Source organism: Lissotriton helveticus, chromosome 7 (assembly GCF_964261635.1).
Source record: "Lissotriton helveticus chromosome 7, aLisHel1.1, whole genome shotgun sequence".
NCBI classification, from domain to species: Eukaryota; Metazoa; Chordata; class Amphibia; order Caudata; family Salamandridae; genus Lissotriton; species Lissotriton helveticus.
In genome coordinates this window covers 1,280,628,582-1,280,655,183 of record NC_136068.1, presented here as the reverse complement: position 1 = coordinate 1,280,655,183, position 26,602 = coordinate 1,280,628,582, and the positions used below count along the sequence as shown (strand labels likewise).

General features: G+C 48.2%; 1 protein-coding gene across 1 annotated transcript in view; it reads right to left on the bottom strand.

Moving 5' to 3' along the window:
* Window positions 1-26,557, bottom strand: part of NUP85 (nucleoporin 85) — a 394,523-nt gene extending 367,966 nt beyond the window's left edge. Inside the window, exon 1 of the mRNA XM_078654507.1 lies at window positions 26,429-26,557. Coding sequence (XP_078510633.1) covers window positions 26,429-26,461 — 33 coding nt within the window. The 5' untranslated portion in view covers window positions 26,462-26,557. The remainder of the gene's footprint in view (window positions 1-26,428) is intronic.
* Window positions 26,558-26,602: the final 45 nt, after the last annotated feature.

Sequence of the window (26,602 nt, the reverse complement as noted above, 5' to 3'; positions counted from 1 at the left end):
ACCATCCCTACCACAGCGCAGGCAATTCGGGTCACAGGCCCATTTTATGTAGGCGCACTCGGTCAAAGTAGGTCCTATGGAGGATATTGTATTGAATAAGCCTTAAACGGGATTTAATGGCCACCTCCCTCGGATGCATCAGTACCGTGTCCCAATCCACCTCATCCATGTCCCCCACATCTGCTTCCCATTTCCTTTTAAGGTTCCCTAGCCCATCCGGGGGGTTATTCATCACAGTTCTGAAGGTCAGGGAGACTGCCCTACTTGGGATCTGCTCCTGCAAAAGGCGGCCCTCCAGTGGTGCGTACTCGGGGAGCCGGCCTGTCAACGATTCCTCCGCCCGCCAGGCGTGTCTTAGCTGAGCATACTTAAAATATTGAGTGCGACCTAAGCCATACTCTGCCCTGAGGGCCTGGAAGGACTACTGCGCCCCACTCTTCATCACGTCACCTACTGTCGAAATTCTTATGGCGTCCCATCTCTGGAACCCCTTTAGTGTACTCAATTCCCGCAGCCATGCGCATTTCCACAGCGGCGTCTGCCTCGTCGGCTTCCGTTCCCAGTCTGTACATCTCGTTGCCTATTCCCAAAGGTCGAGGGTAACTCTCGTGCCTGGAAGCAACCTGGCTTTCCCCGTGCCCCCATAGAGATAATGAAGGAATGTGCGTTTCACCATACCATGCCTCTCTAGTGCATAGGTGGAATGTGCAGCCGGGGCAAGTATCCAGTCATTAATGGGCGCCAGATGTTCCGCCCAATAATAGGCCTCCATATTAGGTAATGAGATCCCACCACTGTATTGATGCCTTTGGAGGGTCGTCAGTGCCACCCGAGGGTGCTTGCCCAACCACAGGAAGGTCCTTAGTTCCGCATTAATATCTCGGAACACCTGCCTCGATATAGGGAAATATTCGTTTTGGAATGCATATAAATATCTGGGAAGCGTCATCATTTTGAACAAGGCCGCATGGCCCAGAAGCGTGAGAGGGAGCATCCTCCACCTTGCCGCATCCTCTGCAAAGTTATTCGAGATTCTTTTAATGTTCCTATCATAGGAAAAAGTTGTATCCAGTGTCACATATATCCCCAGATATACAAACCACACACCTGTCGTCTGCAGCCTTCGCTGTAGTTCTGTCCAGTCCTCTCGGCCCCTGGGATCATAGAGGATCGACTTATGCCAATTAATTAGTGCCCCGTAGGGATCCAGTTCTGAGAAAAGGGCCCCTATTGTCGTAGCAGGGTGCGTTACATACAGGAGGACATCGTCTGCCTACAGCGATATCTTCTCCTCTACCGTATCCGTCTGTCCTATCTGGAAACCCCTTATGTCCTCATTCTGTCTAACCGCACACGCCAAAAACTCAATCGCAAGGGCAAAGAGAAGGGGGGACAGAGGGCACCGCTGCCTAGTCCCTCGTCTCGCCGGAAAATCGCAAAACAGTGTCCCATTGACCCTAACGCTTGCCCTGGGGTCAGTGTAGAGCAACCGCACGCAAGCCCGGAACTTGGGGACAAATCCAAAACACAATAATACCCCTTCCAGGAACGGCCAGTGGACGCCATTGAACGCTTTTTCTGCGTCTAAAGACAGGAACCAATGTGGTTCGTGCCTCGTGCTCACCTCCTGTAGCCAATTGTGGGTCCGACGGAGGTTTAACCTCGTGGCCCGATCTGGAAGAAAACCCGTTTGGTCAAGGTGCACCAGCCCCGGAATCACCCGTCGCAGCCGGAGAGCAAGTACCGTCGCAAGAAGTTTCACCTCTACATTCAAGAGGGAAATGGGGCGCTACGACGCACAGTCGTCTACTGGTTTACCTTCCTTATATATCGGTACTATCGTAGCCTGCCGGAGGTCCAATGGTAACTGCCCCTCTTGCACCGCCTCCTCAAAGAGTCCCATCACGTGACGTGAGAGTAAGTCCCCTGTCTTTTTAAAAAATTCCGCCGGGAAACCATTGGGACCCGGGGGCTTCCCTGCCCGGAGCTTGGTTAGGGCCGCTCTAACCTCGTCTAATGTGAAGTCTCCCTCCAGTTCCCTCTGGTCCTCTTCCGCTAGTGCCGGGAGCTCAATGTCCGCCATATAGTGGAGAGCATCCTCCTGCGTCCCTAGCTACTTTGCTTCGTAGAATGTTTTATAGTATGTAGCAAAAGTCTCCACTATCTGTTCATCCGTTCTCAACAGGTTCCCTCGGGCATCCCTAACTTGCACCACCCACCTGGCGTCCCTTTCTTTTCTGCTAAGCCACGCCAGCAGCTTTCCTGACTTGTCGCCCACGTCATATAAACGATGTAAAGTCGCTAATGCCTGAATCTTAGCTTCCCCTGTAACCATGTCTCTGTACTGGTGCTGCAGATCCTGTAGGCTTCTGAGTTCCCTCTGCTTTAGTGTGTTGATGGTCCCGCTCCAACGTCAATATCTGGGCTTCCAGTGACCTCGCCTCCTCCCGCTGCTTCCTCTTTTCCCCGGCCAGTCTATTCTGCGCCCTGTCCTGTATGACCGCCTTAAGGGCTTCCCAGAAGACCACCCTCGAGGAGACCGAACCCTCATTCTCAGCAAAATAAACTTTCACATCCGCCCGGAGGCCTTTTATGACTTCGGCATTCTGCAAGTCCCATGCCGTCAACCTCCAGAACCTGCCTTTTCCTTCCCTACCTCCCCCCACCACAGCTAGTAGGGGCGAGTGATCAGATATTCCTCGAGCCTGATACTCTGCAGTGTTGTGTACAGTCAGTGCTTGTCGTGCCACAAAGATATAATCCAATCGGGAGTACACCTTATGTGCCCCAGAGAAGAACGAATACGCCCTCCTCTCAGGATGTATCCATCTCCACATATCTATGAGCCCTAATGCAGTCATTGTCTTGGAGAGCAGGGTTGGCGTTTGGGCCCTGGTCCTATCTGTGCTGCCCATGCAGTGAGTCCAGCTCATCTTTTATGCCGGGAGAGAGGAGCAGCTGAGGACCCCGGTGCGGAGACAAACTGGTTCCTTGAGAAGACAGCAAGCTGTAGAAGAGTGACAGATTAGTGCAACGTCTCACAGATCAGGACATATGAGCCACAAATAAGGAGTTTAATGTGGGGAAGGTGACAATGCTAATAAAGGCAGATAGTATATAGTCACAATGTGAAGGATCAACAGGATTTGATCAAGTGCACAGGAATTAATGAAGCTAGCCTGGGACATTGAATGAAACCAGCCTTAAAGGCCAGTCTAAAGTTTCCCTACAATGTGCATGTATGGCCCAAGACCAGAGTTCCAGGGTTGAACAAGGCAGACACAGACTACTCTTCCAGGCAAGAGCTAACCAGCAGGGTGAAGTAGAGTCAATCAAAATACTCTGCTGGATGGAGATGGCATTCACAGAGGCTGAATCAGGAATCCTCCAGGACATTAAATTGCACATATGAGCTACTATTGTTTTAGTTAAACGGCCTATTTCTGGAGGTGAGAGTACAATTAATTGAGCTGAGAGTCATATGGGAGCAGGTATTGGAAATCGGAAGCAAATTTAACTTGATAGAAACATATAAAAGGCGTTTTCACAAAGCTCACAGGACTGAGAAAATCTTGGCAAAGACCAAACAAATTGAAAACTACTAAATTGATGCCCTGGAAGCAGGGAAAACCTCCATTTAACATATTGTCTCGTTTTACCCACACTGCCAGTCATCTGCTGGACCCTGTCTTCTCTAATATTCCTTCTGCTTCTGTCAAGACACCCAGTCCAGTATGTTGGTTTGACCACTCTCTGGTCTCTATGTTTTTCCCGGTCTCTGAGCCTCCGCATAGAGCTTCTCAACCGCCCTCTTTCAAATGCCCTTGGCGTAAATTGAAGCTTGAGGATTTTCATGCTCTTCTTTCTGTCCATCCTCCTCTATTGCACAGCGATTCTGATCTGTCATATAGATCACTTTGCAATTGGATTCTTCAAAGCTCTGGATTCTCTCATTCCCGCTAAATGGTCGAAGGGCCGTACTTCTGACTCCAACCCTTGGTTCAACGACTCTTTGGCCGCTATACGTAAATCTTGCAAAAAGCTGGAGCGTGCCTGGAGAAAGGGCTATGGCCCCGGGGTTAAAGCTTGTTATCAGGCCGCTATTAAGGGCTACCATAGGACTATGCACTCTGTCCGGGCAGCTTATTTTGCCAATGAAATCAAGTTAAGCCGCAATCCCGGTAAGTGTATTTTTAAAATACTTAAGGATCTCAGAGCTAGGAAAAACTCCACTGCTTTCATGATCATGTCCGAGCAACACTGCGAAGACCTGACGTACTTCTTTTGAATAAAATGGAAACTATCTATAGGTTTTTTCCCTCTGGTGCCTCAATCTCCCATTGCTCATTACGGACCTCGTCCTTCTCTTCTTTTGGAGGTTATCTCTCCCATCTCGCAGGAAGAGTTCTCACTACTGAGTGGTAAGGTCAAATCTGGCTCTCTGGTCGATCCCTTGAAACATGCCCAGTTCAGGGACTCCCCATCAGTGCTCCTGGCTCCCATGTGCAACATTGTTAATACATCTTTCCACAGCTGTGGTCCCTGAGCCGTGGAAGCAGGCCACGGTGGTTCCATTACTTAAACAAGCATTTGCAATGCAATAGGTCTCGCATTAGGAAACTTTGAGCTATTGGTATGGTAAATGACAATTGTTGTATTAATGTGTTGGTTTTGAAAATCGCTAAATTAATAGCTTTGTCATTTACAATGCCAATAGTTTTAACTTTCGCAAATGTGACACCTATAGCATTTGTAATGCAATATGTGTTGTATTTACATGACTTAGATGTATTGATATTACAAATAACAATGGCTTTTATTTGTTTTAATAATTAATACTTACATAAAAGTTATTGTAATTTATAATGGCAATAGCTTAAACTTTTGTAAATCACTTTTGTGAAGATTATGTTCAGTGTGTTTTATTGTGATGAAAATCCAAGAAGAGAAGTGAAATATTAACATCTTTTTATGACATTTGTAATAAAGCTTGAAATATTGAGAGAACATATTTGAACCTGTTTTTGTTGAATTGTTGCACAGATTGATGCTTTGGTGGCACTGAGTGATGTTGTGGTGGGGCTGAGTGATGCTGTGGCTATGCGATGGATAGAGTGAGTGCGATGGATAGAGTGAGTGAGATGGATAGAGTGAGTGCGATGGATAGAGTGAGTGCGATGGATAGAGTGAGTGCGATGGATAGAGTGAGTGCGATGGATAGAGTGAGTGCGATGGATAGAGTGAGTGCGATAGAGGGAGGGCGATAGATAGAGGGAGGGCGATAGATAGAGGGAGGGCGATAGATAGAGGGAGGGCGATAGATAGAGGGAGGGCGATAGATAGAGGGAGGGCGATAGATAGAGGGAGGGCGATAGACAGTGAGGGCGATCAATAGATAGAGTGATGGCGATAGATAGAGTGAGTGCGTTAGATAGACAAATAGAGTGAGGGAGATAGAGTGAGGGCGATAGATAGAGTGAGGGCGATAGAGTGAGGGCGAAAGATAGATAGAGTGAGGGTGTTGAGTGTGTGGTTGGGTGTGGTTGTGTGTGTGTGGTTGGGTGTGGTTTTGTGTGTGTGGTTGTGTGGGTGGGTCTGTGTGGTTGTGTGGGTGTGTGTGTGGTGATGTGTGGGGTTGTGTGGGTGGTTGTGTGTGTGGGGTTGTGTTTGTAGTGGTGTGTGTGTGTGTGGTGTTGGTTGTGTGTGGTGTGATGTCATATCAGACCTGAGAGTGATGTGCTCTGCTTTGTGTGATGTGGTGTCAGACCTGAGTGTGATGTGCTCTGCTGTGTGTGATGGGATGTCAGGCATGAGTGTGATGTGCTCTGCTGTGTGTGATATGGTGTCAGGCATGAGTGTGATGTGCTCTGCTGTGTGTGATGTGGTGTCAGGCCTGAGTGTGATGTGCTCTGCTGTGTGTGATGTGGTGTCAGACTTGGGTGTTATGTGCTATGCTGTGTTAGGTAAGAGAGAGTGAATAAACAAAGTTTAAATGTGTGCGCTGCTCTGCCCCTTACGGTGCCTGCCAGCTGCTGCTGAAAGGGATGGGCTAAAAGGGAGGAGGGAATGCAAGGAGCACAGCTGTACCCGTGATATGATCAACACATTTTATTTAAAACTTTCACAGAAACCACACAGGTGTGCTGGAAAATGTAGTAAAGGGTGGGCGTTGTTATTAAAGAGCCCAAACCGAACCTTTTTTTGAATGTTTACTGCAACAACGCTCGACTATTTTGGGAATGTACAAACCAGGACGCCCAATATAAACATTGTTTTTCACCTAGCCAAAGTGGGAGAAGCCAGGTCTGAGTGACAGTCGGTGTGATCTTGGGCATGACAGCCTTCAGCGAGCAACGGGGGACGGGGGAACGGATTACTTTGAAGTCTGATACCGGTTGCAAGCAAACCAGCAGGAGTGCGGAGAGAGGCTCACAAGCTGCCAAATGGTGTGTTCACCCATTCACTGCCTTACTTCGAACTAAGGCAGTCTGTGATAGAATGAAGCAAATGTCATAAAATGCATAGTCGGCATGGTACGAAATAACGTTAACGAACTGCACTCATCGTACCTGTCTGATCGTTTGCATCCTTGTGCATCGCCAAACACCATGCTGCCAATGCCGCAAGGTTCAACTCATGCCACGGAAACCCCAAACAGGACCAAATGACTACAAAGCTAGCAGCAACACACTGGTGCTGTCTCCTGTTTTCAAGTTGTTGAAGTGAAATAGTAAACAGTGACGGGTACATCACTCAGTGTGTGGTGGTTTAAGATTCACTCCGATACCACCAACACAGTCCAAGAAGAAATGGACTACACAAACGTATGCACATATAAGTACAGGGTCAAAACATAAAACACAGCTTTCTTTTTGTCTCTATCATTTTATCTATCTATAAGTTGGAATGTTTGCAATGGTGACACAGTAGAGCTATAGTGGCACAATAAAATTACATGCAAGAAATGGCACAGGTGCGTGCACAGCGAACAGGCAAATGAAGGGATATCGGACTCATGCAGAAATATTGGGCTGCACGTGATGGTATGCAATAAAACCACAGTAGTTGACATCGAGTTGCAGCTTTTGTTAAAATGCGGATTGCTGGTATTAAGACCTCTTAAATTAAACAAACACAGAGCTAAGAAGTATGAAAGAAAATATAAAACGTATTAAACAGAAAGAACGCTGGTTATAAAGCCTCGTCAGATTGTGCATAAAAGAGAGAAAAGTGCCCCCATTTCAGGGGAAAAGACAGAGCTATCAGGTTACCACACACACTGCATGTGTTCATACGTACTGCAAAATTATTTTCCCTTTTAAGAAAAGCACAAACAGCATGTGTAGATATGTCATATCATTCCGTAAATGACAACCAGATCATTTCAAATTATGGCTTTATTTGGTTCATATATACATATCTGCAATGCAAAGTTGGAAAAAATACATGGACTAAAAGTCTCTCTTAGAGACCGCACCCACTTTCCATTAGAATACAGAAACAGAAATCTTTAACTATCGACCCTGCATTTATCATTCAATCGAACATATCACAAGCTAGCCTGATAGATTTTAAAAAAACAATGTGCCTATCTCTTTTTGGGGAGTTGGCACACATTTTTCAGGTACAATAGTACGTGTTAAAATGTACACAAAGATGCCTTTATTTTAACAGTTCACTGCATCTGGTTACCCCCTCCCCACACAATAACAATAAATAAATACCGCCTTCGGGTAAAGTCCGCGCTATATAAAAATGCATAAATACATAAATAAATAAATACCGCCTTCGGGTAAAGTCCGCGCTATATAAAAATGCATAAATAACTAAATAAATAAATACCGCAAATCACCGCCGTCACTCTGCCGGCCTGCGACCAGGAAGTCAGGCAGGCCGGCGCGACAACCGGAAACAGGCAGTAGGAGGGCGGGAGCCTACCCCGCCTCCCACGGAAGAGCCGCGATTGGTTGCAGCACCGGAGCAGGCAGGAGCCTACCCTGCGCCCCGGTGCCGAAGAATGGAGGAAGAGTCCTGCTGCCAGTGAGTGGGGCTTCGCTTTGTGGCTGGCCGGCGGGGGGGAGGGGCATGTGTGGGCGCGCGCGTGGCGGCGGGCTGTGTATGTGTGTGAGCGTGCGTGTGTCTTGGAGTCTGTGTGTATGCGTGTGTGACTGTGGGGGAGGAGGAGGGGGTTGCCTGTCTGGGTGCCTGCGTGTCTGTGTAAGTGTAAGTGCGTGTGCGCGTGTGTGTGTGTATGCAGTGTGTGTATGTGCGCATGCGTGAGAGTGTTTGCGCAAGGGAATGTGGACAGGAGAGGGGCACGGCGCCGTGCGCGCTCACGAGGTGAAAACTGAGCAGCTCTGCGCTCGTGCACCCTCTCCTGTCTACATTCCCGAAAACGGGCGACATAAGGTCTTTCGCTGACGCGAGACCTAAAAAGAGACCAGGACCCTCATAACTCAAGTGTGGCGCTCCCTGGAGGCCTGGCCCTACCTGCACTCAGCGGGGAGAATGCATTACGTGTTCCGAGCCATTGAGCACCGGGCAGCGGGGCACCTTTTAATCACAATTGAAGCAATCTGAGGCGTAAATAATGCATGCAGTAGTGCACAGTGAGGGGGTCGGACTCATTAACACACGTGAAAAGTGCATTCCATTTTACAAAGTCCACCCGTGCACCCTGCCTTTAGTCTGCGTGTGCGTCTTCTTCCACCGCCACGTGGCGCACCCCGTTTCCTGGCGGAAGCGGCCGGCAGGAGACAGTGTGGAGCTGCGGTTCTTTCCGGGAGCAGCGGGCGAGGGGGAGGCGCGCCGTCGGCCGTGACACGGATCCGCCAATTACCCAGTGGCGCAAACAATCTGCTTAATGGAGAGCGGTGGGATTTATTATCCTCGCTGGTGAGGGCAGGCGCTGGGCCAGGCACCGGGGGGCGCACCTCTCGCGAGATGTATGGCCCTTATCATCACTCTCCAGCAGAGAGAGAAAGTAAATCCCACTGCTCGCCGTCCAGTAATCTCTGTAGAGCTGTTAGCATCACTTTTTTCTGCCTCTCTATTGTTCTCGCATCACTTCTTCCTGGTGTTTTTCAATACATTTGCATTTCTTGCTTTTCCTCCCTTCCTCACTCAATGGCCCTCGGGTTATGCCTCCTTCTCTTCTTCTTCTCGCCTGTCTTTCTTACCTTCTTCCTTCATCCCTTCTTTCCTTTTTTCTCGTTGCCACTTCTATTTCCTTCTTTTATCTCTCACCATCATAAACACCATCCCTCCCTCCTCTGTCACCTGTCTTCCTTTAGCCCCACTTCCTCCACTCTCTCTCTCCCCCATTCTTCATCCCTTTCGACACTTTATTAATGTTCCATCCTTTCTCTGTCTCCTTCCTCTCGTCCTTGCTATACGCCCTTTCAGTCACCCCTTTAGCTTTCTTTCCTCCCTGCTCCCCTCTCTCCCACCCTTCGTTCCTCCTACCATGTTTATTTCAGTGCAGTGAGAATCCACTAGCTTACCCTCCCAATGGTGTCGGAAATCAGAGTTTTAGAAAGGTAGACTTACCTCTCCCCTTTAGAGAAGTTTGGCGGATGAGAATCTTAATTTTAGCTGGGAACTCCTGATTTTGTTAAACAAAATATGAGAGTTACAATATTTGTCTACAGTGAATTTTAAATATCCGACATACCCCCACACACAAGAACGATAAGGAACACAAGTCTGGGCATACTGTTGACAACTTAGGACTTTAAATCAAACACACCAAAGGTGATAGAAGGAATGCTCGCAATAGTCTAGACTGCTTTTCCCCCACTGTGACTCACCTTATGTAAACATGTTCTGACCCAGCTTCTCATGGGAACAGTGTATCCCGAACTACCAGGCGGAGCCACCTCCTAAAAGGAATGCAAGTAACCCCAGACAAGTTTCAGCCTAAAAAAACATGTATTCTCTGGTTCTTTTTAGTCTGAGAGTGTTCATTTGACTATTATTGGATTCAAGCTGTTATCTAAAGGCAATGGAGTTCTGGAACAGTTCTCCTGCTGAATAATTGTAGCTTCCTAGCAATCCCTTGCTTCTTTGTTAGAAAGTGCTGACTAGAAAAACAAGCTCATTTTATGGAATTGTTTTCTAATTAGTCACATTACACGGGTGAGCGGGGCTCCTCTCACCTGTGAACCTATGGCCTGTAGCGGTCCGTCACTGTCATCGGGACCTTCCGATCCCTGGTCGGTACCTTGTGATTTATTTTGGGTCATGTGTGCTGTGGGGGTCTGAAGTAGACTTCACTATTGTCATGTTTACCTTACTGTTGCGGCTGGGGTGATGCCAGGGTGTTCTTCTTAGATACCTTGGTCTTTCGGGGAGCTGGGTGGTTGGGTGGGTGGGGTTGCATTGCTTTGTGTGAGTGAGTGTGGGATGTGTGGTGTGGGGTGGCTGTGCACGTCCTGGCACTGGCGGGGGAAGGGCGGGGTGGCGTTTTTGGTTGTTGCTATCCTATTGCTCGTGGGTGGTGGGGAGGAGGGTGTTCTTGCAAAAGTTTCATGTTTTGGGGTTGTTGGGGGGCGGGGTGCTAATGATGACACTGGCATTTGGCGCGTGTTGCTTCTGATTGGCGGGGCGCTTGCGTTGTGTGATGTATTTTTGAACTTATTTGTAGCATGGGCCTGCTGGCGACAGCCTAGGCTGTGTGTATACTGCTGCCCGGCTGGGCATGAATTGTGGTCATGGGGTTTAAATTCTTAACGTGGAATGTGCGTGGCCTGGGTACGTGCACTAAGAGACACAGGGTCCTCACCTTCCTCAAACGCCATGGGATTTCGGTTGCTTGTTTACAGGAGACCCACTTGGATGATGATGGGGCGCAGCGACTGGCCAAAAAATGGAGAGGCCAGCTATTCCACTCCTCCTACTCTACGTACGCTAGGGGAGTCCTAATCTGGGTGGCCCCTGGGGTTCCATGCGCTGTCCAATATATTGATGCGGATGTGGAAGGCAGGTACATATTGGCGAAACTTAGGTTGGACGATAAGGTCCTTCTGGTCTTTAATACGTACGCGCCGAACGTTGATGACCCGGCATTTTTCTCCCGGATGCAGGACCTAGTGGCTCCTGGTCTGGACACACCCCTTCTTTGGTGCGGGGACTTTAACTGTGTGCTACATCATGAACTGGACCGGGATCCACCTCGGGCGGGGACTAAGCCTCGTATGACGGCGGGTCTGCGGGACGTGATGCATAATATAGGGGCGATCGATGTTTGGCGTGCGTGTCACCCCACGCAGAAACTTTACACTTGTTATTCCCCAACCCATGGCACTCATAGTAGGCTGGATAGAGTGTTGGCGGCCAATCTCCCCCCCTCTCTCACGTTGACGGTCACACACCAGGCCCGATACCTCTCGGATCATGCTCCGGTCACGTGCGTGGCGCTATGGCCTGACCGGATGGAACGTCCCCGCTCGTGGAGACTGCCTACTGATCTGCTCCAGGATCAGGTGGCCAGGGATCATGTGGCTACGACCCTCTCCGATTACCTGGAACTTAACTGGGCGGGGAGTGACTTGTCTTGCTCCACTAAGTGGGAGGCACTGAAGGCGGTCGTCCGCGGTGCGTGCATGGGCCTGACGTACGGGGTCAGGAAACAACTACTCTTGGACTTACAGGCTGCGGAGGCTGAGCTCTTGCGCGTCCAGGCCCGCCCTGACCCGGACGTCTCGGGTCAACGCGTGGAGGGCCTGGCCCTTGAGTCGATCCAGGATATCCTCACGAGGCTCGATCGCTTTACGCTGGGCCAATATAGACTGGGACTGCATCGAGAGGGGGATAAATCTGGCCGCTTGTTGGCCTGGATACTACGCCGGGAGTTCACAGCTGAGCGTATAGTAGCCCTGCGGGCGCCCAATGGTGATATGGTCCACTCGGAAGCGGCTATACTCACAGTTCTGCGGGACCACCTGCGGGCTGTCTATGAGCCCGACCGAACTATATCTGAGGAGGTCTACCACTCCTACCTCGAGGACATTGGATTGCCGACCCTCCCAGAGGCGGCGGCAAAAGACCTTGATGTCAAACTGACGCTCGGTGAAATTTCTGCGGCGATTGCCGCCCTCCCACGAGCCAAGACCCCTGGCGGGGATGGATTCCCTGCAGAATTTTATCATACGTTCGGCCCCATCCTATCCCCCCTCCTTTTGCAGGTGTACAACGAAGCCTTCCGCACGGGTGACCTCCCGCCCACCTTGAATCAGGGTGAAGTTTGTATGATACTGAAGCCGGGGGGTGACAGCACAGACCCCGCTTCGTATCGTCCTATCACTTTGATTAACTCGGACGCGAAGATACTGACCAAGCTGTTGGCCAGTCGCCTTGCCCCACACGTAGCTCAGCTCGTCCATCCAGACCAATGTGGCTTTGTCCCTGGTCGTAATACGGCAATGAACCTACGCCGCCTGAACCACGTATTGCACGAAGTCCGGGGGCGAGACTCTCCCCATGTGCTGGTCTCCGTTGACCTGGCTAAGGCCTTTGATACAGTGCATTGGGGTTACCTCATGCATGTCCTTCTCAAGATGGGATTTGGTCCCGGCTTTCGAAAATGGATACGGATCTTATATAGCACGCCCCGGGCCAAGGTGCGTCTGGGTTCAGCCCGCTCTGATGAGTGGACGTTGGGGAGGGGTACCCGACAGGGCTGCCCGTTGTCCCCCCTTCTATTTGCCCTCGCAATTGAGCCCCTGGCCATATCAGCCCGTAAGGAGTTACATGACTGGGGTCTTGTGGTGGGAGGTACTACTAATGTCATCTCCCTTTACGCCGATGATGCGCTTTTCTACCTGACCTCTCCGGTGGAGGCCCTCCCCGCTCTGTTGCGCCTCTTGGACCGCTTTGGTGCGGCCTCGGGCCTGCGCATAAATGTTACTAAGTCCCTAGTGTTCCCACTGACTCCTGATGTTCTCGTCCCGCTGACGGATTCTCACTGTGCGGGCCTCCGGTGTGAACGTTTGGCGTTCCGGTACCTGGGTATACAGGTGGCCGCCTCTGATGAGGCTCTCTTGACCCATAACATGGATAGGATTCTTGTGGCCCTCCGCAAGTCCGTTGTATTCTGGAACACGCTCCCTCTCTCCCTTATGGGCCGTCTAGCGGTTGCTAAGATGGTGATGCTCCCTAGAGTTCTGTATGTGCTGCAGAATACCCTCTGCCCGTTGCCCCCCCGGGTGTTTCGCACACTAAATTCGCTCCTTACCTCTCTTCTCTGGGCGGGTGGTCGCAGCAGAGTTGCGTTGCGCACGGTGACGCAGTGTTGGGATGTGGGAGGCCTTGAGGCCCCGAGATTTGACTTATACTATTATGCTGCACAACTTCTCCCGGCAGCCAGATGGTTTGCTGACACTGAGAACTGGGAGTTGGCCTTGTTGACGGGAGTGGCTTCGGACAGGGTGCTACAGCAAGCTCTCATGCAGGGTCGGGGCGCCGACGACGCGCTGCCCTATGTCGTCAGGCATACGGCCCGCATATGGCAGCGCTTCGTGGAACGCGTTTTGCGCCGTGCGCCGTTCCATAGGGATCTCTCCCTTTGGATCCTGGCCCCAATACTCGAGATGGAGGCGAAAATGTCTTTCCGGGAGTGGCGCGTGGGCGGTTGCGAGACACTTGCGGATCTCTATCCGGACGACTCGTTTGTGTCATTTGAGAGAGCAGCGGACTCATTTGGTTTGCGTGAGGGCCAATACCTGCATTATGGTTGTCTCCGGGATGTAGCTAGGACGACGTGGCCCCAATTTCCGGAGGCGCCCGAGCTCACTAATACCTTGGACATCATCTTGTCCTGTGGCAGAGGTAGGAGACTGGTTTCCCTTCTTTACTCAGCGATGCGCAGGGACTCGACTCCCCCGTTGTTGCCTGCTTGGAGGGCTTGGGAGGCGGACCTGGGGATTGAGTTGGATCCGGCCCAGAGGAAGCGGATAGGGATGTTGACTCGTAAGGTCTCTTGTAATGCGCGTTTTAAATTGATACATTTTAACTTTCTCCATCGCACATATATGACACCTGCCTCCCTCCACCGTATCTCCTCGGACAGGAGCCATACTTGCCCGAGGTGTAATGCTGAACGGGCGGGTTTCCTTCACCTGGCCTGGGAATGCCCCTTAGTACATGACTTTTGGGTCGAGGTGGTGGCGCACATTACCCGGATTACGCACCTTGTGATCCAACTGGAACCGATTCACTGTTTGCTGGCGCTAGTGCCAAAACCCAGGAAGAGGGGTCTGGCCTACAAACTACTGCAACTCCTGTTGGTTCTAGCGAGAAGGCGGGTGGCCATTACTTGGATGGGGCAGAGGGCGCCTGAACTCTCCAGTTGGTTACGGGACGCTAGGGAATGGGCCTTAGCGGAGGAGTCGCATATGCAGAGCACGCGAAGGGATGGGAAGCTCCAGGATGACTTACTCGCTTGGAGGGCTATGTGTATCGAGGGGATGGAGGAGGTTGACTCTGACGCTACCAGCGCGGAGCTGTTTTCCTCCGCTTCCTCGGAGTCTGATGTTGGTGGGGAGGGTTCTGGGGTGTAGTGTCTTGAGGTGATGTAGTAGTACCCTGAGTCATGCCGATCTTCCTTGTTGCGTACACTTGTTTATCACTGTGATTACCATCGACCACGTTCTATTATGAGGTTCGCTCTGTAGTGGGCCCTTGCCTATATCTCCTTATGTGATTGCATCAATGCCACGAATGCCGTTCATGGGGTTCTTGTTCTTGTTCTGTTTTTGTTTGGACTGGTGGAGCGTCATCTAAGAGAATTGGCGAAGAAGTTGATATTGACCAGGGGATTCTGGGAGCACGAGAGCAAATCCCTTTCATTGTTTCACAGGTGTCGTGAGTTGCCGCCCTGCCTCCGGGATGTGGGCCATATCTGGCTGTGTACCTCCTTTTGGATCTGACCTTCCTGGTCAGTTTGTGTTCGCTGCCTTGTTGCCTGTATGATTTGTGCCTCTTTATTTTACTCGCCACCAAGAAATAAAAATAAAGTTTAAAAAAAAAAAAAAATTAGTCACATTACACACCAACAGGCTGCTGCTGCAGTGCCCATAAAATAAAAGCTTACAGAGCAGAAAGCAAAGACGTGCGGAGAACATGACGGGAAAGGCCAGGGGCAAGTTAACCACGTGAATGTGTTTCGAGTTTGGTAAGAAAGTGAAAAGAAACTTCAAACATGGCACAGACACCAATATTTATGAACATACTAGCTATTGTTTTTTAAATGTATTAATTCATCTCTAACACGAAGGTGAACTATTAAAAAAGTGCAGATGTCAAATGAGGGTACATATATACAAGGGTCGCTCGAAGTCAGGCTGAGCATAGTAACACCAGGGTGAGAACTCAGGACCATAATGTTAAATTGCAAAGTGCAGTGACAGAGGGTGTATGATTTGTGAAGTGCAGACGGCATGTGAGAACACAGCTGTATGTATCCGTGATCTATGGTATTATAATACAAAGTGCTGTTACCAAAGGAATACAATTAACAGTTGAACTGCTGAGCCTGTTGGCCGATCCTGCTCTTTAACTAAGTGCGAGCTTAAGATATGATTTTGCCAAACTTGGCTCTGTCAGTCACTGATTCCAGGGTGTCTAAAAGAAACAAGATTTGCCTAGTGTGAATTTTAAATATCTCAAATTTCCGACCCCACCCAAAAGAAAAACAGGATTAAGGCCAAAAATTCAGGGTAAACAGCAAGTCCTGGCGATTTGCCCTAGTGGAAAAAACTGCTGTCTTTGGATCCTACGACCTGGCTTTGCTTTTGCAGCTTAAAGCGTAAATATAAATTGTGAATACCTGAAACTCCAATCTCAGAGATAGAGGAATCATCGGATAAGCAGAGAGCCTAGGAACCCGGGTTCGAATCCCAGCTGCGGCGCATCCTGTGATTTCGGGTGAATAGTTGAATAACATCTGGAATACTCGAGGGACATTTCCAGAGCTCTGAAGTTGAGGTCTGAGCAGAAAGGGGAGTAAACGCTGCTCGGAATCTTCTGTGCACTTGATAGATTATCGAAGAAGGCGGTTACACTGAACCAAGCCACCAGCCATCGCTAACCCAGTCGGTTCATAATGGAGGGTCATAGCGAACGAAAGGCCTTGTGGTAAAAACCCGCCAAAACGGCGAGTTCATAGGTGTGCGCGGTCGTGGCTCAGTCATTCGTGACAACGCAACCAAATTTTGTTACCACCACAGTTTCGTAACGAAATAAAATAACGTTATCATTTTTGCCAGATAAGTAGTGTGCAATATCAAGAAAAATACGCATCACTTGTGCGATTTATTTCTCTTCATATATTTCGGGACGCCGGCCTCGCCGGCGGGGTGGATGTTCAGGTTATCAGCGGAAGCGCTGCGCAGTGCCGGCCGCTTGGCCCGGGCCCCGGCCCCGGTGTGTCCGTGCTCGCAGCGCCGCCCTCCGGGGCCCGGCCCTGCTGCAGACAATGCCTCCTGAATGAGAGGAACCCGGCCGCGGGAGATAGGAGCCCGCGCAGGATGCCCGGGCCCGAGAGCGCCTGTTCACACAGCCCCAGATCGCATGTTTTGCTCATCAGGTAATTAAACAAGGAAGCCTGGGGCTGCCGTTTGTGTGTGTATGCAGTGTGTGTATGTGCGCATGCGTGAGTGAGTGTATGTGCGCATGCGTGAGTGAGTGTTTGCGCAACGGAATGTGGACAGGAGAGGGGCACGGCGCCGTGCGCGCTCACGAGGTGAAAACTGAGCAGTTCTGCGCTCGTGCACCCTCTCCTGTCTACATTTCCGAAAACGGGCGACATAAGGTCTTTCGCTGACGCGAGACCTAAAAACCTTTGCTGGACCCGACTAAGCTGGAAAACTTCCGTCCGATATCCCTTCTACCATGGGTAGCTAGGATAACTGAGGCCCCTGTGAATAACATCTTAACGGGGTTCTTGAATATTAATGGCACCTTGGACCCCTCCCAGACAGGTTTCCGTTGTGGTCACAGTGCGGAGACTGCCCTCTTGGTGGTGACCGAACATCTGAGGACCATTCTCGACACAGGGCACACCGCTGCACTGATACTGCTTGATCTTAGTGCTGCATTTGACACGGTCTCCCATAAGATCCTTTTATGCCGTCTGGAGGAAGCGGGTGTCATAGGCTTAGCTTTGGAATGGTTTAGATCCTTCCTGTCAGGGAGAACATTCCAAGTGACCACCCCCCCCCGTTTCTCTCCCGTGTCCAGTCCATCGAGCAGGGGGTCCTGCAGGGCTCTGCTCGGAGTCCGGTATTTTTCAATCGGTACGTGCAACCCCTTGCTACAGTGGTTAGAGACAATGGCCTTTCCATGATCTCTTATGCCGACGATACGCAGCTGGTGGTGGCCCTCTCCGACGACTACGCAGGATGCTTCCAAGTTTAGGAGTGGTCTGGCTGCAGTCACAGAGTGGATGACCTCCAGCTTAACGCCAATAAAACGGAGGTGTCGCTGGTGGGGAGAGACAGGAGACTATGGAGCGAGCAATGGCGGCCCACCATTCTGGGCAGTGCCAGGCATCACAAAGGACATAGGCATCCACAATGTGGATAACTTGTTGTCCTTCCGTAAAGCCATTAAGACACCTTTTCCCCGTGGCCTAATCCTTCCTCCTAGTGTGCACTTCTCGCTGTGCCATTTCACCTGTTTCTTAGCCTCGGTTTGCCTGCTCCTAGCTCCGGGACGCCTCTTTGCTGAGGCAGCTGTGCGCTATATACTATGTACAACTGTACGATTATGTTTTAAAATGGGCCAATGGCCATCGTATAGTTTCTATACCCCATGGTGTACACCACATTCTTGTTGATTGGATTGTTTTGTATTTTGGTTTGCCTAGTCTCGTCTCACTCGATACCTTATGTTCCAGTGTGAGTGGAGGGTGGGGGGAATTTAGGTTTTGACAAGCTTGTGTCGATTTACTCATTCACACTTTACTGCTGCAACACCTCCTGTAATGCCTCAATTTCCCTTTCCTATGCTCCCTCATTCACTTTTCCCTTGCTATTGCTGCACCTACCCGAGGTAACAGGCCAGTGGACCTTACTCATTACCTGGAACATTTGTGGAATCAACAATCCTAGGAAGGGGAAACAGGTACTGTCGTACTTGAACAGGCATAGAGTTAAAAATCGCCTTTTTGCGAGAGACGCATTTGCCTCCCAATGCAGACTGCCCATATGGTAGACCGTGGGGTGTGCATAAATAATTCTCCTGTTATAGTTCATATTCCCGGGGCATTTACGTTCTCATACATAAAAGCATTCCTTGCACCCTTCACTCCAGCCACTTTGATCCTGATGGCTGGTACATACTTCTTCAGGGTATCCTCGTCGATAAACTGGTGTTGCTGCTGAATGTTTATGCCTCATGGGAACGACCCAGACTTCTTTAATGATTTCTGGTTGCATATGGATACCGTATATGCGAACTATGTGATATTAGGCGGGGACCTACATGCCAATGTGTGACCAAATTGACTACTAGTACACACCCTACGGGCGCGAGATGCACTGCGGCACATTGTGGATGCCTATGTCCTTTGTGATGCCTGGCACTCCCGCTACCCCCTCTGCCTCAGGATTTACTTTGTTATCCTGCTCCCCACTCTGTCTGGACCAGACTGCACTATTGCTTATTTTCAGCCAATGTGGACACCTGGTTGCGGAAGTTATGGTCTTACCACGCACACTGTCGGACCATAGCCCAGTTCTTCTCTGCCTGCAGGTCCTATATGGCTGCAGAACATACTTAGAGACTCTCTAGCAAGTCCCTTATGGACCCTGTGTTCCGTGGGGAGGTGCTCGCTGCTGTATCTGAATATTTTAAGCTAAATGTGGGATCGGTGGGGATGCAGGCCACACTTTGTTAAGCCTATTAGGCCTTTATCCGTGGAGTGTGCATCGCCAAACACACAGAAATTTTACGTGACATGTTCTCACTGCTGCAGGATGTAAAGTCTGCTTTATGTGACAATGACAAAACATCCGCAGCCGACGGGGATCCCTGCTTACATAGATGTTCAGCTTTGTTAAAAGAGTTTTGCGACCTTGCCGACAGTGATGTCACCCACATGGAGTGGAATATCAGGGCTTGCCAGTACTGGGAGGGAGAGAACTCGGATAGCACTCTTGGCTGCCTTCTGAGACCCACCCACTCACAGAATTACATCACAGAGCTGCGCTCAGAATCTGGACAACGGGTGTTTGGTTGCAAGGGTGTGGTGGCTGAACTCAATCAGTACTACTAAAGACTATATACATCACTGGTCTCTGATCTCTCTTCTGAAATATCCTCCAATCATGAGGATGTGACTATGGTCTGGCTGACAGATGCCCAACACCAATTTCTTGCCGGGTCTATTACCATCGAAAAAATTGTACAGGCCCTGGATACTTTTGATGGCTCAAAGGCTCCTGGATCGGATGGCTTGAAAGGGGCCTTCTTCAAGTCCTTTAGGCATATACTGGCTCCCCATCTTATTGCACTGTACAGTGAATGCTTGGTCACTGGTGCCCTGCCCCCATCCTTACAGGAGGCCACTCTTGATCCCCTGCTGAAGCCAGGGAAGGAGCCCAGTTTGCGCTCCTCTTATTGTCCCCTATCTTTCTTGAACTTTGACAAACAAATCCTCACCAAGGCCCTCACCACCAGGAATATATGATGTTACAACGCATGCAATTACAATGCATGCTTTTTCAACCCAGTATTTACATCACAACTACCATTACATAGCATGATTTTACAACGCATGCCATTACAACGCATTTCTTAAAACTACCACTACAACGCATTCCAGTACAACGCGTAATAAGTTTAGGGCAACAGTAGGGTAAGTGTTGGATAGTGTAGGGGTAAAAATTACTATTCCCACTCTAGTGAGTGCAAGAGTAAGGAAAGTGTTGGATGGTGTAGGGGTAGAAATTACTATTCCCATGTACCCCAAAACCCATACCCACCCAAATACTAAAACAATCTCCATGAATTACCTTATAATGCGTTGTAATGGCAGTTGTGTTGTAATTGTAGATCGTTGCAATGACTGCGTTGTAATTGATGTTTCCCTACCACCAGGCAGTCCCTTTTATTCGAATACATCATTTCACCTGCGCAATCAGGCTTTGTCCCTCACCGTTTCACCTCCCTCAATCTCTGCACCATCTTTGCCGTCCTTATCACGATCTCGCCATCCACCCCTGCGGTTGTGGTCCTGTTGGATGCACAGAAAGCCTTCAACTCCATCAAGTGGCCCTACCTCAGAGCGGTCCTTGGTAAACTGGGTATTCCTCCAACTTTCTTTTCCAAGATTATTTTTTTGTATACCAATCCCACGGCTTGCCTCCATGTTAATAGTTCTGGGAACTAATATACTGGAGAGTGAAAGAATTTTGATTACCTAGGGATCAGATTGTCCGACACAGATTTGTAGGCATCCCAAATTTCCAAGAGCGGTTTGTTGATTTGGCTTCTGCCTTAGTCAGGTTAGCGAAAAAACTGCAACTTTTTACCCTGTTTTGCCAGCAATCAAAATCTTGAACATCCAAGTTAGGAGCACTTCTCTGTGTGGCACAGAACTGAGAATCCACTATAATACAATAACTTTGGGGGTGAATTATTTTTTTTTAGCTCTCCGGTTCGATCCCCGGCTCCGGCGGCAGGTTAGCCCAGCACCATGTGACTCTGGGCAATAGCTTGCTTAATCTTCCCGACGGCCCCCAGCGCCTAGAGACCCTTACGGGTGATTGTGCGCTTTACAAATGTGGATTATTATTATTATTATTATTCTGTGAATATATCCAAGTTGTGCCTGGTGTGTAAACATAGATCTCAATGGAATTTACCTTTGTGTCAACTAATGGGGTTAACAAACCAGGCAAATGTGCCTAAGAATCTACAAAAGTGATTCCAGTAAGCTTGTGGTAATTGGTGCATCTACATTTTTGTAAGTGGCATGGCTGACTATATTGCATATAATGGCCTCACCTTCATCTTGCCAGCTTCATAGCTTGATCTGACAATAACATTATTTGGTAACACTGCTAAGGTCGTGAAAATTCAAGACCAACACTCCTGTTTATATGACATAAGTATGAGGGTTTATCTCTTCTGTTATTTGGCAAACTCAACATGGTTAGTCCTAGAAGTGTAAAACAGTGCATATCTTCTGGAGTGAAAGAACCACCACAAACAAAAACATTTACAACAAATTTGTAATACAAAAGTGCTTGTGTTGGCAACAAACCACTATCAACAATATTTTTAAATAACCATTGGACGCAGTTGATCACCCAATTATTTATTACTTATCAGTGTCAACGTTTCGACCCTTATCCCAGATACAAGAGTCTCATCAAAACAAAGAATATGGAGACCCCAGACACTCCAATATTCAGTAATGCGGATAACGTGGCTGGACTACTCATGCCATGGGTCTAAGGGTTCCTCTTGTGGCATAAAAAGATGGATGTGGTGGGAAGCATTTTGTAGATGGTATCACTGGGGATGGAGTGACTAAGAAACGAGGTGGCAAGAGGGGGGACGGTTCTTAGTACTGCCAGCATCTGAAGGCCAGCTCTGGCAAGTACTACAAACTGTGGGTTAATGTGACATTATTCTGCTGGTTACCGCACTAAAATGGCTCGACCTCACCAATTTTGATGAATAAAGCTATTCTCTCCAGTTGTTAATCCAGGTGATGGAAGGAGACAGTGATCAGGCACCACTTAAAAAATTAAAAAACTATTTGGATAGCAAGGATTCCAAAAACTATCACCCAATCTTGCTGCTTCCGTGTCCAGCTAAAATCCTCAAGAAACATCTAAATGGCCATTTGATGGAATTTGCACAACAGCAGGGATGGCTGGACAAGTCTCAGTTTAGTTTCAGGAAACCTCACAGAACCGAAACTGTATTAATCTCAGCCACAGATTGCATTATCTATTTCCTTTAACATTCGCTGATTTCAAGGAACCGTTTTCTGTTTTGTCAGATGATTTACCTTGGTTAATTTCTGGAATAGATGTTTGCATATTTGTTTTGTAGGTTAAATTGTAATCCCTTGAACATTATGTTTGGTTGATTCTAAATTCAATTTCCTTGTTTTCATTTGTGTATATATTAAATATATGTTTTTTTGAAGAAAAGATTGCTCCGTTGTTATATAATTGAAACCTGTGCGAAAATTTGTTTACTTATAAGCAAAGAAATTCTCCTTTGGTGTGTTTAATCACAAGTTCATCACTGACAAGGTTGAACAGAAATTATTGTGTTATAAATAACTATTTAACTAAGACTGTGAACAAAATCCCTTGTAGGCACTTCTCAACCTATTTTTTATAGATTGTATTAGGCACTTAGTGGACAAAGGGCAAGGAACAGCATGGGTAGTTCTTGACCTATCCGCAGTGTTTGATACCAGCTCTCCCTCGCTGCTTACTGATCGCCTTCAAGATATGGGCATCACACAACAGGTCCTGGCCCTTCTGTTTTCCTTCCTTAGAGATCCTTCACAGAGACTGCTCATACAGCAGTTATATTTGGAGGTCTCCTGCCTGACGTGTGGAGTGCCTCAGGGCTCATCATTAAGCCCAACACTCTTTAAACTCTGTGTCTCCACTTGGGGCCATAATTAGGGCTTTTGGGATGTATGTGACATTATATGCTAACGACACACAGATCATTGTGTCGGTTCCCAAGAACTCTGCCTCCACTGCAGATAATTTCTTTCAATGCATGTCGGCAGTTACAGAATGGATGGGACAGAATTTTCTGTAATTAAATGGCGATAAAACAGAGGTGCTGCTCTTTGGCCCACGCACCTTGAGCTGGGATAGCAATTTGTGGCCAGACACCTTAGACATATGTCCCGTCCCGGTACAGAAGGGAAAAAAATCTTGGAGTAATTCTAGATACTAAATTACACTCAATGACCAGGCCAATCGCACTGTGGCAACCTGCTTCTGGCTCATAAGGATGCTTAGGAAAATGTTCCCTTTTATTCCCCCTGCCAGCACAAAAGCAGGACGCAGTAGCGCTGGTCATGTCCAGATAGGACTATTGTAACTCCATCTATCTCGCCTCCAATATTAGCACTCAGCACAAACTGCAAGTAGTACAGAATGTGCTTGCTAGAACAATTCTTGATATTGCCAGGTGCCAATCGGCTGCTATCCAGTTGGGGGACTTACATTGGCTCACCATCAAAAAGCACACTATGCTCAAAGCAGTCTGTATGGTGAAGAAGGCCCTTTTTCTCCCCACTCCGGCGGGGATTAAAGATACGTTTCACTGGCATATTCCAGGTAGAAACCTTCGATCTGCACGCTGTAACCTGCTTACTGTACCTAGGACCCAAAAGAAGAAATAGGGAGATAGAGTTTTCTCGGTTGCTGCAAGCAGATTCTGGAACTCTATTCCGCAACGCCTAAGGGTATCCCAGTGCTGTTGCCTTTCAGAAAAGCACTCAGAACCTAGCTCTATACTCTATAGGCAGAATTATTTTTCTTTGGCAGGCTTGTAGATAGGGTTTAGCTCTAAATGGCCAGCTAGAGCTGGATGCCCTTGGGTAATTGTCGCGCTCTATAAAATCAAATAATCAAAAATGTAAAGCCACGCACATTACAATTCCCTAAGAGCAAATTACCCCAGATGCTGCAGCTCACGCAGAGGGAGTTGTCTGCTGTGTGTATGCCCCATGCAAAAACAACAGTTGATGGACAGAATGCAGAACAATGTCATACATTCACCCCAGTACAGAGATCTGGTCCTAAATCCATCGTTTTTTTGCTCACCATGCCATTCCAGTTTGAACCCAGCCATATGCAAATCAGTGTTCAACATTCCGTCCATCATCTTTTTGTGTTGCATTTTCACCCTAAGTGGGAAGGGTATGCCCAGACGTTGGTCCTGTGCTCACTACGCCACTGAAATCAAGGTATCCTGGCTGATGAGGGCTGAAGGCCCGAAACCGGTCCTAAGATGCTTGATTCTGGTCCAGGGAAGACATGGCCTGGCAGTTCGTTCTGGACTGTTGCCATGAGGCACAGGGTCAAGACTGATTTGCTTATGGCTATGTCTGAACTGGGGTGGCGTGGTGAGCAAAATGACGATGGATTAAACCCAGATCTGTGTCTGGGGGTGAATGTTTGACAATGTTCGACATTCCGTCCATCATCTTTTTGTGTTGTATGTATGCCCCAGGCAGAGGGTGAACCAGGCCCATGCTCAAGGAGAGATGACTGGTTGCCATGGCTACCAGTCATTTTGGCCTGAGCCCAGCTTCTTTACCCTCTACCTGGCTCTCATTTCTCACACAGCAAACACAAGGAGATGAAGAACGGAGCACTGAAGCTTTTCAGACACTCACCCAGAGTCACAGATCTGGGTTGAATCCATCATCATTCTTTAGCTCACTTCGCCACCTCAGTTCAGTTCCAGCCATATGTAAATCAGCCTTGACCCTGTGCCTCATGGGAACAGTCCAGCCCGAACTACCAAGCCATGTCTTCCCTAAACCAGACACAAGCATCCTGGGACCGATTTCTGGGTAACACCCTTCATCAGCCAGGCTAGCTTGAATCCAGTGGCAAAGTGAGCAAGGGACCCATGTCTGGGTATACCCTGCCAAATTAGGGCGAACAAAGCAAACACAAAGATGACATGACATCCCATCTGGCCCTCGCCCTGCTATGAAGTGAGGCGTTTATACCTTGTCCAGTAAATGTGTGAACGTTGCAACTCCTGGAATAGACTGAATGCAAACAACCAGTATGTGTGCATGGATTTGAAACTCTTTGTATTGCAAGTCAATGAGGACCTTTTCCCTCTGCCTTCCGCAGGTAGCCCCTCTCTGGCTGAAACGTGCATTCCACAAACCTGTGTCCTTTTCTCTCACCTTAAATCCCAAGACTTTTATTCTGTTACTTCAATATTCACCTTTGCACAACAGATAACGATCCCTGACCCTCCTGCCAATATTACAATAAGAAGCTAGGTGCTGAAATGCTTTATATGTGCCACATTTGCTAATGGCCTGACCCACTCCGTGAAGAACCAGCAGTGCTTCAGTGACTCCACACTGGGCACTTTCACTCTTCTGGCCAGAAATGGGTGGTCAAAGTGGCCCCTCCTTGACAAGATACGGGCTTCTTCTCCACCTCTTGCTTCAGGAAACGCCAAACTGCTTCAACTCTTAAGTTGGGCAACTGTGCAGTGTTTTTATGATAATCCTTGCTCTAAACAGTTTTCCAAGGCAGATTCTTTCCTGGCTGCTTCGATATGCTTTTCTGGAGGATAATCAAACTTATTGCAACATCTTTTACTTTTTTTTCCAAAACGTCATTTCAGCTAACTGGTCCAAACTTTGAAAACGTGCTTGAAATGGACATATGAACACATAGCATTATCTGAATACCTGATTGCTTCTCAGAAAAGAAATGGTCTCCAACCGTTTCTTTAGTAGGCGCTACTTATGTTAAATGAAAATCACCCTGAGCTACTTAGCTTGACACTAAAATGTCCACGTTTTAGTATAAGTGCATTGCTTCTCATCATCTGTGAGTGTTTATATCATTGTAACCTACACTTTTAAACATTGTATTGGTATCCAGGTCAGGAGAGAGTTCTGTTCCCTTATTGTCAATAGGGCAGATTCAGTTTGGCAGGCTGGGTGCATATTTGTAGTTCTTTCTTTATTATGGGTGTGTTTAGGATCGGTCAAAGAGTAACCTTCGTGACAAAGTTGCAAAAAAAGACCCCCGTTTCGTTGCTGGTGTAAAACCAGAAGTATAGTAAACGCCAAAGGGGGCTAATGTAGACATGCCCAATAAACATCACCTACTGGAGCTAAAGTGGGCTATAGAAAATGGCTAGCTATTCAAATTGCAGATAAAGTTGCACTCTAGCAATACACTGCCCCCATGATCTTAATGTCTAGGTTAAAGCGGTCTTATTAAAGTAATCAGAAAAAGATAACTTACTTAAAGTGTACTGGAAATAAGGCTAGTGGAGCACCACTAGCCTCATTTCCAGTACAGTTTATGTAAGTGAATATGTGACATTTGAAGGATAGATGTGAATTTCCACCCCACGCAGTTACTACAAAGTTATCAGTCGGTCTTTCTTAGCGATTCTAGAGCATGGGCTCTAGACAAGATTTCTCTATCAAGTGTACACATACGTACGATGAAAGCATTCAAATGTCACAAATAAGCAATCTGAAAACTCAGAAAGTATGGAAGGAACGTAGTATATATGGCGCCTTTTCAGTAATGATGGAAGGTCCAGAATGGTCATGACAGTCCTTAACGAAAAGAGATAAGGGGACCAGTGGGGGAGGGCGGTAATGTGATTAGTGCTCTCGAATCGAAAGAGATGGTATGGTAAACACCTGCCCGCTACTTACGCGGACTGCCGGTGAATCTAGTCTCGTGTCCATCGTCTGCAGCTGATCTTTTAACCGGTTTCATTTGTACGTACTTTTAGTACTTCCGGGTCGCAAAACGTCCAATCGGACGGTTTAACATAGTCCGGGAGTGCGCGGTATAACATTTGAGTTGAAATGGGATTGGATTATTAG